At 43.7% G+C, this 16,170-nt stretch overlaps 2 protein-coding genes across 2 annotated transcripts; both read left to right on the top strand.

Annotated features, from left to right (window-relative positions):
- Positions 1 to 391: 391 nt before the first annotated feature.
- LOC110519710 (uncharacterized) lies at positions 392 to 4,219 on the top strand. The gene is made up of 2 exons (XM_090209999.1): positions 392 to 901; positions 1,704 to 4,219. Exons 1-2 carry the CDS (start codon positions 634 to 636, stop codon positions 2,225 to 2,227), a joined length of 792 nt encoding a protein of 263 aa, XP_090066125.1. The 5' UTR covers positions 392 to 633; the 3' UTR covers positions 2,228 to 4,219.
- Positions 4,220 to 4,851: 632 nt separating this feature from the next.
- Positions 4,852 to 9,020, top strand: LOC118936366 (uncharacterized; the record flags this gene model as incomplete). The annotated part of the gene is made up of 2 exons (XM_036933981.2): positions 4,852 to 5,335; positions 6,195 to 9,020. Coding segments are annotated over 2 exons (981 nt in total), but the record flags the coding sequence as incomplete, so codon positions are not given.
- Between the last annotated feature and the right edge of the window lie 7,150 nt (positions 9,021 to 16,170).

Below are 16,170 nucleotides of genomic sequence, written 5' to 3'. Positions count from 1 at the left end.
CCCACCTCATTGGTTAATATTCCCTGTAGGAGAAACATCTGTTGGGTTGGTAGAATGTGGAAAGACCCACCTCATTGGTTAATATTCACTGTAGCAGAAACATCTGTTGGGTTGGTAGAATGTGGAAAGACCCACCTCATTGGTTAATATTCACTGTAGTAGAAACATCTGTTGAGTTGGTAGAATGTAGAAGTAGGTTTTAAATTGATACTTATTACAAATCTGCAGTTGTCTGACTATTATATTATTATTTAATGAAAGAAATGTAAAAATGCACTTTTTGTCTGGAAATAAAATAAACATTTATCTGCGTTAACCACTCCAGTCAACAGATGGCGATATGCGTTTTTCAGGCGATGCTATCAGAGTGACGTATAATGTCGTGGACGGGACGCTTCTTCAACAACATCTAGTCAGCCACCTCGGTAGCTTCCTAGCGGAAACGTTCAAGCTGTTCAGACTGCTTCGGTCTATATTTACTTCTGTATTTGGAACATAATTCTGTCTTTTAACTAGTTTCCCCATTTCATGTCATATTTCCGTTTAGTCAGGTAACGGTAGCTGGCTTGATAAATGAGCCTATCACTAGGCTCGTCGCTAACTAGCTAGGTTAGCTGGCTAACATCCCCGACCATGAGCTCAGCAAGCTGCTGCCCTCCTGCTAAAAAAGAGGTCTGCTGGAAGGAGAAAGAAGGTATTTGGCTGAACGTTGTCGTGAAAGAGGAGAATGAAGAGGAGGATGTCACAGTAAACGAAGGAGTAGAGGGTGAGGCTGTTACACAGAAAGAAGAGGAAGAAAACCATTATACTTTTTTTGGAGTGAATGAAGGAGAGATAACTGTCATATTGAAGGAGGAGGAGAGGGAAGAAGAGGAGGAGACAGAAGATCTGAGGAACACCAGTAAGTCCTGTCTTGAAAATAGTTGTTGAACTGATACGTGGTTTTAAAACGGCATTCTACTCTGGTTCTGAGCTTAAATGCCGTTTTTTAATGTAGGAATTGATAAAGCTACACTGTAAGATGTGAATACCATCAAGAAGCTGGCCAACAACAAAACTTTAACAATGGATTTGCACCCAAAATCACAACTTAAATGTCTCACGGAATGGACTTGCCTTCATTCAATACTGCAATTCCACTGTACTAAACTGGAGGCGATTTCCAGCCCGTCGTTGACTGCGGTCAAGTGAGCCGACAGTCGCAAAACGCGGTCAGGCCATCTGCGCTTCGGTTTCTTCCTGAATTTGCGTGCGCGAATACACTTTACGGAATGGCGTTTTTTCAGGTAGGGAAACTGAGTTGAATGGACACTCATGCACAGGTAGTCGAGACGATGGCTACAAATCATTACAAGCAAACCGTTTGAAGCACACCTATTCAATCTTCCATAATAAAAATGATACCAAATTGTTTATTTAATTTTGGCGTTATCATAAAGTACTTTATCATTGCTAGAGTGTCAAGCGTAGGCTGGACTGGTGTAAACGCTACAACATACAATGACATTCTAGACCATTCTATAGGCCTCTCTGACTAAGAACACACAGAGACCTGCATTTTGTAGTGGCTTTAATAACACTTGTGAAAAGTGACTTCAGGTGATTGAGGGATCTAGTCTAGATTAAATGTCATAGGAAGTTTTATCATGTGGAGGTTTCATTCAGGTCTCTGTTTAATTAAATCATCTGTTTGTCTTTGTCAGGAGAGAGACCAGACTCTCCTTCTGACAGCAGGAAGAGTCCTTCAGGGAAACCAGACCCCGAGACGTCCAAACCAGCAGGACGACATCACTGCTCCCAGTGTGGAAAGAGTTTTACTCAGTTAGGGAGCCTGAGAACACACAAGAGAATACACACTGGAGAGAAGCCATACCACTGTTCCCAATGTGGAATGTCGTTTACCCAGTTAGGGAGCCTGCAAACGCATGAGAGGGGACACACAGGGGAAAAGCTTTTCCAATGTTCCCATTGTGGAAAGAGTTTTGGCCAGGTAGGAAACCTGAACAAGCATGAGAGGACACACACAGGTAAGAAGATGTACCGCTGCTCCCAGTGTGGAGAGAGATTTACCCGGTTAAGGTACCTGAAAGAGCATGAAATAATACATACAAATACACAGGAGGAGAAGACATACCACTGCTCTCACTGTGGAAAGACATTTTCCCAGTCAGAGAACCTGAAAACACATGAGAGAATCGAGAGGCTGTGTTCTGACTTGTGTTTTTGACTGAGAATGTGTGTGTTTGTTTGGGCTGTCAGACTTGAGTCCACTTTGTGTAATGTTAATGCACTATTTTTAATTGTGATTAATCCATTGTCTGAAAGGGTTAAAAACACACTGAAAACATCCAGAATACATACTATATACCGCTAAAATCTACAATGCCATGTAAACACAAGATGACATTGAGGTTAAATAAAGTGTGATTTATCAATGGAACATATTTTGACAGGTCCACTGTGTGTCTCTGTAGAGTCATAATATCCATAACAACTAGAGGTCAAACAGGGAGATGGTTCCATTCATTTTCCCCACAGGGCTGTGTTTTGTTTAGACTCACCCTGGTGTGATGTTTTGATAACCATGTAAACCTCTCTGGGACAAGGTGACTGAGGACACAGTGTGTTGTGAATTTATTGTCATGTTTTTAAAATGGTATAACTGCCTTTATTTTTGCTGGACCTCAGGAAGAGTAGCTGCTGCCTTGACAGGAACTAATGGGGATCCATAATAAACCCCAGGGAGAGTAGATGCTGCCTTGGCAGGAACTAATGGGGATCCATAATAAACCCCAGGAAGAGTAGCTGCTGCCTTGACAGGAACTAATGGGGATCCATAAAAACCCAGGAAGAGTAGCTGCTGCCTTGGCAGGAACTAATGGGGATCTATAATAAACCCCAGGAAGAGTAGATGCTGCCTTGGCAGGAACTAATGGGGATCCATAATAAACCCCAGGGAGAGTAGATGCTGCCTTGGCAGGAACTAATGGGGATGTCTCTCTCTACTCTCAGATTCGAAAATGCTAATTAGCATCAAAGTAGACAACATGCCTACAAATCCCTGCAAGCTCCTGCAATTCATCTCTAACCAACACATTTCACAGAACAGTTCACATAATTGTCCATTGAAATAAATGTTGACAATTTAATCACTGCTACATTAAGGCCTGATTGGTGGAGTGCTGCAGAGATGGTTGTCCTTCTGGAAGGTTCTCCCGTCTCCACAGAGGAAATCTGGAGCTCTGTCAGAGTGAACATCGGGTTCTTGTTCACCTCCTTGACCAAGGCCCTTCTCCCCCGATGTCTCAGTTTGGCCGGGTGGCCAGCTCTAGAAAGAGTATTGGTGGTTCCAAACTTCTTCCATTTAAGAATGATGGCGGCCATTGTGTTCATGGGGACCGTCAATGCTACAGACATTTTTTGTACCTTTCCACAGAGCTGTGCCTCGACACAATCCTGTCTCAGAGCTCTACGGACAATTCCTTTGACCTCATGGCTTGGTTTTTGCTCTGACATATATAGACAGCTGTCTACATTTCCAAATCATGTCTAATGAATTGAATTTACCACAGGTGGACTCCAATCAAGTTGTAGAAACATCTCAAGGATGATCAATGGAATCAGGATGTCTGAGCTCAATATTGAGTCTCATAGCAAAGGGTCTGAATACTTAAGTAAAGACATTTGCAAAAATGTCAAACCTGTTTTTGTTTTGTTATTATGGGGTTTTGTGTGTCGGTTGATGAGGGGAAAAACATATTACATTTTAGAATGAAGCTGTAATGTAACTAAATGTGGAATAAGTGAAGGGGTCTGAATACTTAATGAATACACTGTATACCACTGGAAGAGGTTTCTATCATTGGCAGTTTTGTACACAGTCAGGTGATACGTGGTATAGAAAGTCCAATCTTAGGAGAGAACATGGGAGGCACTATACTGTGTGTGTGCAGGTGTCTATCTGGTCAAAACCACTGATACAGGTGCCCCTCCACCCTCTGGTGGGATGTCTACAGAGACACCTACATTCAAATACTTAGATTTGTGTGTATTGGGTATATGTTGTGAAATATTAGATATTACTTGTTAGATATTACTGCAGTGTCGGAGCTAGAAACACAAGCATTTTGCTACACCTGCAATAACATTTGCTAAACACGTGTATGTGACCAATAAAATGTGATTTTGATTTGAAATAAACGTCCTATTTATCAAAGGTGATTTTGGATGGAGTCAAAATGACTCCAAAGGATTTTAATTTGTTAAAAGTCCTTATTGATACAGAAACACTAAACCAGGATTTAGATGTATTAAGAACAAGTTGATTGATGAAAAATTGGATGAATTGAATGAACCACATTTTGGCTGTGATAAAAGATATGCCTCTGGGGTCAAAATGATCCATGTCAAAACTATGGTTCAATGTAAATATGTAGTGGGTCAAAATGATCCCTGTCAGAACTATGGTTCAATGTAAATATATAGTGGGTCTAGAGTTTGTTTTAAATTATCACTCATTAAAAACGAATCAATCAACACATGCTTCTCTTTGAACGACTTAATATAATAATCAACTTTAATGAAATAAATGAAAAATAAACTTTTGGTTCCTCAACTGCGTTGCCCCTCCAGTCAGCAGATGGCGATGTGCGTCTTTTAGGTTCAGGCGACGCTGCCAGTGTGACGTATAATCTAGTGGACGGGACGCTCCTTCAACAACAACAGTTAGACACCTCGGTAGCTTTATAGCAAACATAGCTACAACATTCACTCTCTTTACACTGTTTTGGTGTATGTTAGTCGCTGTGTATTAAACACACTTCTGTCGTATGTACGTGTTGGCCCATTTAATTATATAATTACGTGGTTTGTCAGCTAGCTGGTTTGAGTTCACTAAGTTACTCTCCTCCTGCTAAAGAAGAGGAGGTCTTCTGGACGGAGAAAGAAGCTCTCCTGAAAGAGGAGGAGGAAGAGAAGGATGTTACAATACAAAAACAAGTAGAGGGTGAGGCTGTTCCCGTGAAAGAAGAAGAGAATGACGTTTCAGTGAAAGAAAAGGAAGACTCGTTCAGAGTGAAAGAGGAGGAGGATGCTACAGTAAAAGAAGAGGAAGCGGAGAGAGAGGAGGATGCAGTTTTTGGAGTGAAAGAGGAGGAGGAGGACGAAGAGGAGGAGGGGGAGATGACTGTCACATCGAAAAAGGAGGAGGAGGACGAAGAGGAGGACACTGGATATCTGGGCCCGGTTTTCCAAACGCATCTTAAGGCATCCTATGGTTCTAACGGTGAACTCAGCCGTAAGATGGTTTTGAGAAACCGGGCCGTGATTAACACTAGTAAGTACTGTCTTAAAAACAGAGGCACAAACTCTGCAGTTGTTGAACTGATGTGTGGTGTTAAAGGGGAAATATGTAATTGCTACATTTATATTATTTATAGCCATTGATTCTTGAAGAATATAACACATACCTCATGAGCTTAGTTCAACTGTTGTACCCCATCAGGTTGCCAAATAAGATTTTTTTACTCCAATGTTTAGAAACAATGTGAATCAACACTGTAGAGCCTCAACATGGTTAAAACTATCATGTTGATTTCATGGATGGTCAGTCCTTGCATCCGTAGGTCTGTCTATGAATTTGGGAGTAGTTACATTTCTCTAGACCCATCCATCATCTTATTACCAAAACAGTGGTGGAATGACATCTTTGTTATTGTTTGATCTGCAGATTGGTTGATCGATTGATTTGGCTTTTTTAAAGGGACAACCTAGGATTTAAACGGCAACAAAATGCCTGCCCTGAGACTTGGTTTGGTAAACAGCTGAGGGATGGGGGCTGGATAAATGTAACCACTCTCACATTCAATTCATTTCCCTCGTGCACCTATTTTAGCAAACACAGAAAGGGGCCTATATTGGTGACCAAAGGTTGTCTGGCACACTGCTTAGGGGTTCAGCAACTGTAATAACTTATTTATAGCCGACAATCATCGATGTTACTACTAATGTGAAAACAAGACTATGACTATTGTTGCTCACTTGACTGTCTCAAGACAATTGTCAAATAATTGTAACATTCATTACAGACGTCAATTGTTGTACAACATCATGGCTACGCTGTTGGCATCACCTTTTACAGTGGATTTCTGCTGTTGTGGGCCTTTAACCATCTGTCTGACTTGTTGTTTACACAGGAGAGAGACGTGACTATCGTGGATCCTCTGGGGAGCCTCAACAACATCATGAAGCTGACGAGGCAGGGAAGAGTCCCTCCCGATCAGAACACCTCAAGAAACACCAGTGGAGACCAACAGGGAAGAAATCTCACTGCTGCTCTGACTGTGGGAAGAGTTACTTAAGATCAAATTCACTAAAAGTACACATGAGAATTCACACTGGAGAGAAACCTTATAGCTGTGATCAATGTGGGAAGAGTTTACTACATCTAGCCATCGGATTATACACCAGAGAACACACACAGGAGAGAAACCTCATAGCTGTGGTCAATGTGGGAAGAGTTTCACTCAGTCAAGCAGCCTGTTGTCTCACCAGAGAACACACACAGGAGAGAAACCTCATAGCTGTGGTCAATGTGGGAAGAGTTTTACTCAGTCAAGCAACCTGGTATCACACCAGAGAACACACACAGGAGAGAAACCTTATAGTTGTGAACAATGTGGGAAGAGTTTAACTACATCCAGCCATCTGATTGTACACCAGAGAACACACCCAGGAGAGAAACCTCATAGCTGTGAACAATGTGGGAAGAGTTTAACTACATCCAATCATCTGATTGTACACCAGAGAACACACACAGGAGAGAAACCTCATAGCTGTGATCAATGTTACAAGAGATACTCTGATAAAAGATCTCTGATCAAACATCAGAAAATACATTAATGAAGGAGTTGTTTCGTGATATCAATGAATTAATGTCACAATGTGGAATGTTTTAACATTGTATTAGGAGTATTTTAATGATGTCACAATGTAGAATGTTTTAACATTGTAGAAGGAGTATTTTAATGATGTCACAATGTATAATGTTTTAACATTGTAGTAGGAATATTTTAATGATGTCACAATGTAGAATGTTTTAACATTGTAGTAGGAATATTTTAATGATGTCACAATGTAGAATGTTTAAACATTGTATTAGGAGTATTTGAATGATGTCACAATGTAGAATGTTTTAACATTGTAGTAGGAGTATTTTAATGATGTCACAATGTAGAATGTTTTAACATTGTAGTAGGAGTATTTTAATGATGTCACAATGTAGAATGTTTAAACATTGTATTAGGAGTATTTGAATGATGTCACAATGTAGAATGTTTTAACATTGTAGAAGGAGTATTTTAATGATGTCACAATGTAGAATGTTTTAACATTGTAGTAGGAGTATTTTAATGATGTCACAATGTAGAATGTTTAAACATTGTATTAGGAGTATTTTAATGATGTCACAATGTAGAATGTTTTAACATTGTAGAAGGAGTATTTTAATGATGTCACAATGTAGAATGTTTTAACATTGTAGAAGGAGTATTTTAATGATGTCACAATGTAGAACACTAAACGTTTGCCCCCTGTTCAATTGATTTCTGCATGATATGGATATTAGCCTCAGGGGGAAAATCCAGGCTCTGAATTGAAAGAGTGATATTTATATGATATAACAGAAAGTGACTAACACAAAAAGAGCTGTGTTACACTTACAGCATTGGTGACCCACTTGAATCAAAATGTAGCTAGATGTTTTCTACAAGTTGTCCTCTAACCAGTGATGTACACATTATTCCCAGATTCCATGTGGTTTTTGAGCTGTTAGTTTTAACAGGACAAACTCATCTCCCCACTCTCACACAATTGATTTCAACATGATATCGATGAGGGATGAAAAATAAGTGTTGTGTTACTTTGTTTAACAACCTCTAATTGTAAATGCATCTCTCCAAAATGTAGCTGACTGTCTTCTGCAGGTTGTCCTCTAACCAGGGAGGTAAAATATATCTCCCATTTCCATGTGTTTTTAGTTGTGTTAGTTTCAACAGCACCAACAACCTGATTTGTCCTCTAACCAGGGAGGTAAAATATATCTCCCATTTCCATGTGTTTTTAGTTGTGTTAGTTTCAACAGCACCAACAACCTGATTTGTCCTCTAACCAGGGAGGTAAAATATATCTCCCATTTCCATGTGTTTTTAGTTGTGTTAGTTTCAACAGCACCAACAACCTGATTTGTCCTCTAACCAGGGAGGTAAAATATATCTCCCATTTCCATGTGTTTTTAGTTGTGTTAGTTTCAACAGCACCTACAACCTGATTTGTCCTCTAACCAGGGAGGTAAAATATATCTCCCATTTCCATGTGTTTTTAGTTGTGTTAGTTTCAACAGCACCTACAACCTGATTTGTCCTCTAACCAGGGAGGTAAAATATATCTCCCATTTCCATGTGTTTTTAGTTGTGTTAGTTTCAACAGCACCAACAACCTGATTTGTCCTCTAACCAGGGAGGTAAAATATATCTCCCATTTCCATGTGTTTTTAGTTGTGTTAGTTTCAACAGCACCAACAACCTGATTTGTCCTCTAACCAGGGAGGTAAAATATATCTCCCATTTCCATGTGTTTTTAGTTGTGTTAGTTTCAACAGCACCTACAACCTGATTTGTCCTCTAACCAGGGAGGTAAAATATATCTCCCATTTCCATGTGTTTTTAGTTGTGTTAGTTTCAACAGCACCAACAACCTGATTTGTCCTCTAACCAGGGAGGTAAAATATATCTCCCATTTCCATGTGTTTTTAGTTGTGTTAGTTTCAACAGCACCAACAACCTGATTTGTCCTCTAACCAGGGAGGTAAAATATATCTCCCATTTCCATGTGTTTTTAGTTGTGTTAGTTTCAACAGCACCAACAACCTGATTTGTCCTCTAACCAGTGATACTTATTACTTATACTTAATACTTATTTTCCACAATCATTTGCAAATAAATTCATTAAAAATCCTACAATGTGATTTTCTGGATTTTTTTTTCTCATTTTGTCTGTCATAGTTGAAGTGTACCTATGATGAAAATTACAGGCCTCTCTCATCTTTTTAAGTGTGAGAACTTGCACAATTGGTGGCTGACTAAATACTTTTTTGCCCCACTGTACACTAAATACATGAAATATAGCCTATACAGTCTGATCCTTACATAACATTCTAACCACTACCCTGCTGCCCCAATAATACACTAAATACATGTAATATAGCCTATACAGTCTGATCCTTACATAACATTCTAACCACTACCCTGCTGCCCCAATAATACACTAAATACATGTAATATAGCCTATACAGTCTGATCCTTACATAACATCATCACTCCACTTTATGAATCTACCCTGCCGTCCCAATATTGAGAGGTGATATTCTCCTGGACCAGACAGCATCACAGGTGATATTCTCCTGGACCAGACAGCATCACAGGTGATATTCTCCTGGACCAGACAGCATCACAGGTGGTATTCTCCTGGACCAGACAGCATCACAGGTGATATTCTCCTGGACCAGACAGCATCACAGGTAATATTCTCCTGGACCAGACAGCATCACAGGTGATATTCTCCTGGATCAGACAGCATCACAGGCGGTATTCTCCTGGACCAGACAGCATCATAGGTGATATTCTCCTGGACCAGACAGCATCACAGGTGATATTCTCCTGGACCAGACAGCATCTCAGGTGATATTCTCCTGGACCAGACAGCATCACAGGTGATATTCTCCTGGACCAGACAGCATCACAGGTGGTATACTCCTGGACCAGACAGCATCACAGGTGGTATTCTCCTGGACCAGACAGCATCACAGGTGATATTCTCCTGGACCAGACAGCATCACAGGTGATATTCTCCTGGACCAAACAGCATCACAGGTGATATTCTCCTGGACCAGACAGCATCACAGGTGATATTCTCCTGGACCAGACAGCTGGGTGAATACACTATATATACAATAGTATGTGGACACCCCTTCAAATTAGTAGATTGGGCCATTTCAGCCACACCAGTTGCTGACAGGTGTTTAAAATTAAGCCCACAGCCATGCAATCTCCATAGACAAACATTGGCAGCAGAATGGCCTTACTGACGATCTCAGTAACTTTGAACGTGGCACCATTATAAGATGGTACCTTTCCAACAAGTCAGTTTGTCAAATTCCTGCCTTGCTGGAGCTGCCTGGTCGACTGTAAGTGCTGTTATTGTGAAGTGGAAACATCTGGGACCAACAACGGCTCAGCCAAGAAGTAGTGGGCCACACAAGCTCACAGAACAGGACCGCCGAGTGCTGAAGAGTGTAACGTGTAAAAATCGTCTGTACTTGGTTGCAACACTCACTAACGAGATCCAAACGGCCTCTGGAAGCAACATCAGCACAAGAAACTGTTTGTCAGGAGCTTCCTGAAATGGGTTTCCACGGCCGAGCAGCTGCATACAAACCTAAGATCAATATGGGCAATGTCAAGCGTCGGCTTGAGTGGTGTAAAACTCACAGCCACTGGACTCTGGAGCAGTGTAAACGTATTCTCTGGAGTAATGAATCATCTTCACCTTCTAGCAATCCAACACACTAATCTGGGTTTGAGAACGCTACCTGCCCCAATGCATAGTGACAACTGTAAAGTTTGGTGGAGGAGGAATAATGGTCTGGGGCTGTTTTTCATGGTTCGGGCCTTTTAGTTCCAGTTAAGGGAAATTAATGCTATAGCATAGAATGACATTCTAGAGGAATCTGTGCTTCCAACTTTGTGGCAACAGTATGGGGAAGGCCCTTTCCTGTTTCAGCATGACAACGTCCCTGTACACAAAGCGAGTTCAATACATGAATGGTTAGTTGAGATTGGTGTGGAAGAACTTCACAAAGCCCTGACCTCAATGACGTTGAACGCCTTTGGGATGAATTGGAACGCCGACTGCGAGCCAGGCCAAATCGCCCAACATCAGTTTCCGACCTCACTAATGCTCTTGTGGCTGAATGGAAGCAAGTCCTCACAGCAATGTTCCAACATCTAGAGGAAAGCCTTCCCAGAAGACTGGAGGCTGTTATAGCAGCAATGTTCCAACATCTAGTGGAAAGCCTTCCCAGAAGACTGGAGGCTGTTATAGCAGCAATGTTCCAACATCTAGTGGAAAGCCTTCCCAGAAGAGTGGAGGCTGTTATAGCAGCAATGTTCCAACATCTAGTGGAAAGCCTTCCCAGAAGAGTGGAGGCTGTTATAGCAGCAATGTTCCAACATCTAGTGGAAAGCCTTCCCAGAAGACTGGAGGCTGTTATAGCAGTAAAGGGGGACCAACTCCATATTAATGCCCATGATTTTGGAATGAGATGTTAGATGAGCAGGTGTCCACATACTTTTGGTGATTTAGTGTACATATTCCACTCTCTCCCTGAGTCCAGGCCCCAGACAGACAGACGGCTGGACGGACAGACAGACAGACAGAACTACTAGCCACCCCTCCACTCTCTCCCTGAGTCCATGCCCCAGACAGACAGACGGCTGGACGGACAGACAGACAGACAGAACTACTAGCCACCTCTCCACTCTCTCCCTGAGTCCATGCCCCAGACAGACAGACGGCTGGACGGACAGACAGACAGACAGAACTACTAGCCACCCCTCCACTCTCTCCCTGAGTCCATGCCCCAGACAGACAGACGGCTGGACGGACAGACAGGCAGACAGAACTACTAGCCACCCCTCCACTCTCTCCCTGAGTCCATGCCCCAGACAGACAGACGGCTGGACGGACAGACAGACAGACAGAACTACTAGCCACCCCTCCACTCTCTCCCTGAGTCCATGCCCCAGACAGACAGACAGACAGAACTACTAGCCACCCCTCCACTCTCTCCCTGAGTCCATGCCCCAGACAGACAGACAGACAGACAGACAGGCAGAAAGACAGACAGACCTACTAGTCACCCCTCCACTCTCTCCCTGAGTCCAGGCCCCAGACAGACAGACAGACAGACAGGCAGACAGACAGACAGAACTACTAGTCACCCCTCCACTCTCTCCCTGAGTCCAGGCCCCAGACAGACAGACAGACAGACAGACAGAACTACTAGTCACCCCTCCACTCTCTCCCTGAGTCCAGGCCCCAGACAGACAGAGCAGCAACACCGTCAGAACTATAGCAGTCTTCATTCTGAAATGACTCTGGTCTTCTTCAGAAGTAGTGCAGTAGTCTACAGGGTTCAGAACTCACCTTTTTAAACACTTCTTATCACTCATATCATGAGCTTTCACATGTGTTTGGTTACATAGTGCCCAATGTGTCCCTCCCTGGAGCCCGAAGGCCCCAGGCTCAACAGCATTACTCTCCATCCTGCACCATCATTACACACACCTGCTCCCCCCCCCCCTCCCCCTCCCCCTCCCTGGAGCCCGAAGGCCCCAGGCTCAACAGCATTACTCTCCATCCTGCACCATCATTACACACACCTGCTCCCCCCCCCCCCCTCCCCCTCCCCCTCCCTGGAGCCCGAAGGCCCCAGGCTCAACAGCATTACTCTCCATCCTGCACCATCATTACACACACCTGCTCCCCCCGTCACGCGCATCAACGATTATTGGACCTGGACTCAGTCACCTCTGTCATTACCTTCCCTACATCTGTCTGGTTCCCCGATCTGTTCCCTGCTTCAGCATTAATTGTGGTTTGTGGTTTTGTACCCGTGTGCTGACGCTGTTCTTGTCTTTGTCTGTTCCTGATTAAATGTTGATTCCACGTACCTGCTTCTCATCTCTGGCGTATGTCCTGACACATTGTTCTTCTGAGTGATAAAACAGCAAACATTAAGACTGTTTACTTATCAGACCCACATATATATCAAATTTACTATAATATACTATATTCATGTGCTTTTAGTACTCACACATGAATCATATCCTGTATGTGTTGTTTTGAGCCAGCAGTAAAAACACACTGACAGGACAGTTCCTCTTATGGCCACTAGGTGATAATCTGGTGTCACAGTGTTGTTTTGAGCCAGCAGTAAAAACACACTGACAGGACAGTTCCTCTTATGGCCACTAGGTGGTAATCTGGTGTCACAGACACAGGACTGTAGACTAGAAAGAAGCATTGTCCCAATTATCCTCCTTTCTCCTAAAGTGTGCACTTGTTCCCTTCACTGAAATGACTGGTTTACTAAATATAGTGGAAAACCCCACTTGATAACAAAAGGTAGAGTCCTCTGAGTGGAACGGTGTGACAAACAGTACCTCCTCTCCTCTTCTCCCCTTCTCCCTCTCCTCTTCTCTCCCCTCTCCTCTTCTCCCCTCTCCCTCTCCTCTTCTCCCCCCTCTCCTCTTCTCCCCTCTCACTCTCCTCTTCTCCCCCCTCTCCTCTTCTCCCCTCTCACTCTCCTCTTCTCCCCCCTCTCCCTCTCCTCTTCTCCCCCCTCTCCTCTCCTCTTCTCCCCTCTCCCTCTCCTCTTCTCTCCCCTCCCCTCTCCTCTTCTCCCCTCTCCCTCTCCTCTTCTCCCCCCTCTCCTCTTCTCCCCTCTCCCTCTCCTCTTCTCCCCCCTCTACTCTTCTCGCGTCTCCCCTTCTCCCCCCTCTCCTCTCCTCTCCTCTCCTCTTCTCCCCCCTCTCCTCTCCTCTTCTCCCCTCTCCCTCTCCTCTTCTCTCCCCTCTCCTCTTCTCCCCTCTCCCTCTCCTCTTCTCCCCCCTCTCCTCTTCTCCCCTCTCCCTCTCCTCTTCTCCCCCGTCTACTCTTCTCGCGTCTCCCCTTCTCCCCCCTTTCCTCTCCTCTCCTCTCCTCTTCTCCCCTCTCACTCTCCTCTTCTCCCCCCTTTCCCTCTCCTCTTCTCCCCCCTCTCCTCTCCTCTTCTCCCCTCTCCCTCTCCTCTTCTCTCCCCTCTCCTCTTCTCCCCTCTCCCTCTCCTCTTCTCCCCCCTCTCCTCTTCTCCCCTCTCCCTCTCCTCTTCTCCCCCCTCTACTCTTCTCGCGTCTCCCCTTGTCCCCCCTTTCCTCTCCTCTCCTCTCCTCTTCTCCCCTCTCACTCTCCTCTTCTCCCCCCTCTCCCTCTCCTCTTCTCCCCCCTCTCCTCTCCTCCTCTCCCCCCTCGCCTCTTCTCTCGTCTCCTCTCCTCTTCTCTCGTCTCCTCTTCATCTTTTTTGTCACTGACTTCTCACCAGTGATGTCATCATGACCAGTAACCTGTTCCTCTCTTGGCCCAGCCTGACCCTGACATACATCATCAGGCCTGTTGAGTTGACTTGGGTAACAGACAGCTTCTACACCACATCCCCCCTTCTCCTGCTCTAACATGAGACCTCATCAGTACTAATTTTGGGTGCTGGTACTGTTTATATTTAGGTGCTGGAAGATTAAGCCAATATTCTATAAGAGGTGAACTCAAGCAGTAGAAAGTTAGAGGTGATATTATAGGACACACTATGTGTAACTTTGCTGCTCTGTCAGCAGTTTCCTGTGGAGTTTTTTTAACATATCAGTTTGCTGTAGTGTGTTCAACCACTGATCCAAGATAAGTTGCTAAGAAGTTAATCTCACATCATTGAAGTAAGGACATAATGAGAGAGAAGTCATATAGCCTAGCAGTATTTTCCACTCTTCAGTCCTCTCTTTATGACAGCAGACTGTGGAGCCCCAGTTAGAGGCAGATATGATACCTGCACTGATACTGATGACCCTGTTGTGGAGCACAGGTAGGATGCTGTTATACACTTGTGACAGTTACTGAGATATGTTTTGATATTATAAGATATATTATAATTTGCAGGGTTAGTAAAATAACATACAACTGGAAGCAGACAGTAAAAATGTGTCTCAAAGCAGGACAATGATGTGATCACCTGTAAATGTACTTTACTGTAGTCTAACTGTCCATCTGGGGACAGGCACTAATGTCAGTTAAGTTGTGATGGTGTCCTGCATCTGACTGTTGTATATTCAGTGTGTCAATGATTGATTGTATCTGTCTCTATGTAAATGAATGAGAGTATATATTATGTAGTATATATTATATTGGTGTTATGTTAGAGTAGGAGAAGGGAGGGGTGTAGATGATAGAGGTCTATGAGCTGAGTCAAGATGAACAGGTTCAACACTATACGTCACGAAGAGAGAGAGAATGAGAGAGAGAGAGAGAGAGATGAGAAGAGAGGAGGGGTGGGGAGAGAGATTTGAGGAGGAGGAGAGAGAGAGGGTAGGGAGAGAGGAGGGTTGGGGAGAGAGAAAGGGAGGGGCAATAGGAAAGGAGGGCATAGAGCAAGATAGGTGAGAGAGGAGGGTAGGGGAGAGAGGAGGGTAGGGGAGAGAGATTTGAGAAGGAGAAAAGAGGGAAGGGTAGAGGAGAGAGGAGGGTAGATACGAGAGAAGGGTAGAGGAGAGAGGAGGGTAGGGGATAGAGGGGAGGGTAGAGAGAAGGGGAGGGGAGAAAGGAGGGAAGGGGAGAGTGGAGGATAGGAGAGAGAAGGGTAGAGTATAGATGATGGGAGGGAGGTGATAGAGAGATTTGCAGAGGAGAGAAGAGGGTAGGGGAGAGAGGAGGGTAGGGGAGAGAGGAGGGTGGAGGAGAGATGGCGAATGTGTTTACACATGGGTGTTGTTGCACCATACCACTGTCTTCCCCATCGTATCATGAAAGGTCATGTTATGTTGATTTAACCTCTGCCTCTCTCTTCCTCTGACTCCTCCCTTTCTCTCTATCTCTCTGTCTCTCTCTCTCTCTCTTTCTCCTCTGTCTCTCTCTTTCTCCTCAGATCTCCAGGGTCAAAGCGTCAGTCCACCAGGTAGGTAGAGTATAAATCTACAGTGATTATAGCAGTTCAATATTAGTAAACTTTATTATCCCACATGAAGAAAGTCATGTGTCCATACAAACCATTCTAAAACCCCAATAACAAGTAGTGTTTTATGGAACTACTTATACTTGACATATTATATATTATATTGGTCTGATGTTAGAGTAGGAGAAGGGGGGTTTAGATGATAGAGGTCTGTTACCAAGGCAACAGGCCTGATGCTATCTGTCAGGAAGAGAGAGAGAGGAACAGAGAGAGAGAGAGAGAGAAAGGCGTGGAGAGAAAGTGAGATGTCAACAGAGATAGGGCTGACAGACTAACATGCAGCCAGCTGAATATCTTGT

The sequence above is a fragment of the Oncorhynchus mykiss genome, chromosome 19 (genome assembly GCF_057628025.1).
Source record: "Oncorhynchus mykiss isolate SJ-2025 chromosome 19, ASM5762802v1, whole genome shotgun sequence".
Classification (NCBI taxonomy): domain Eukaryota; kingdom Metazoa; phylum Chordata; class Actinopteri; order Salmoniformes; family Salmonidae; genus Oncorhynchus; species Oncorhynchus mykiss.
This window is presented reverse-complemented; position numbering and strand designations above follow the sequence as displayed.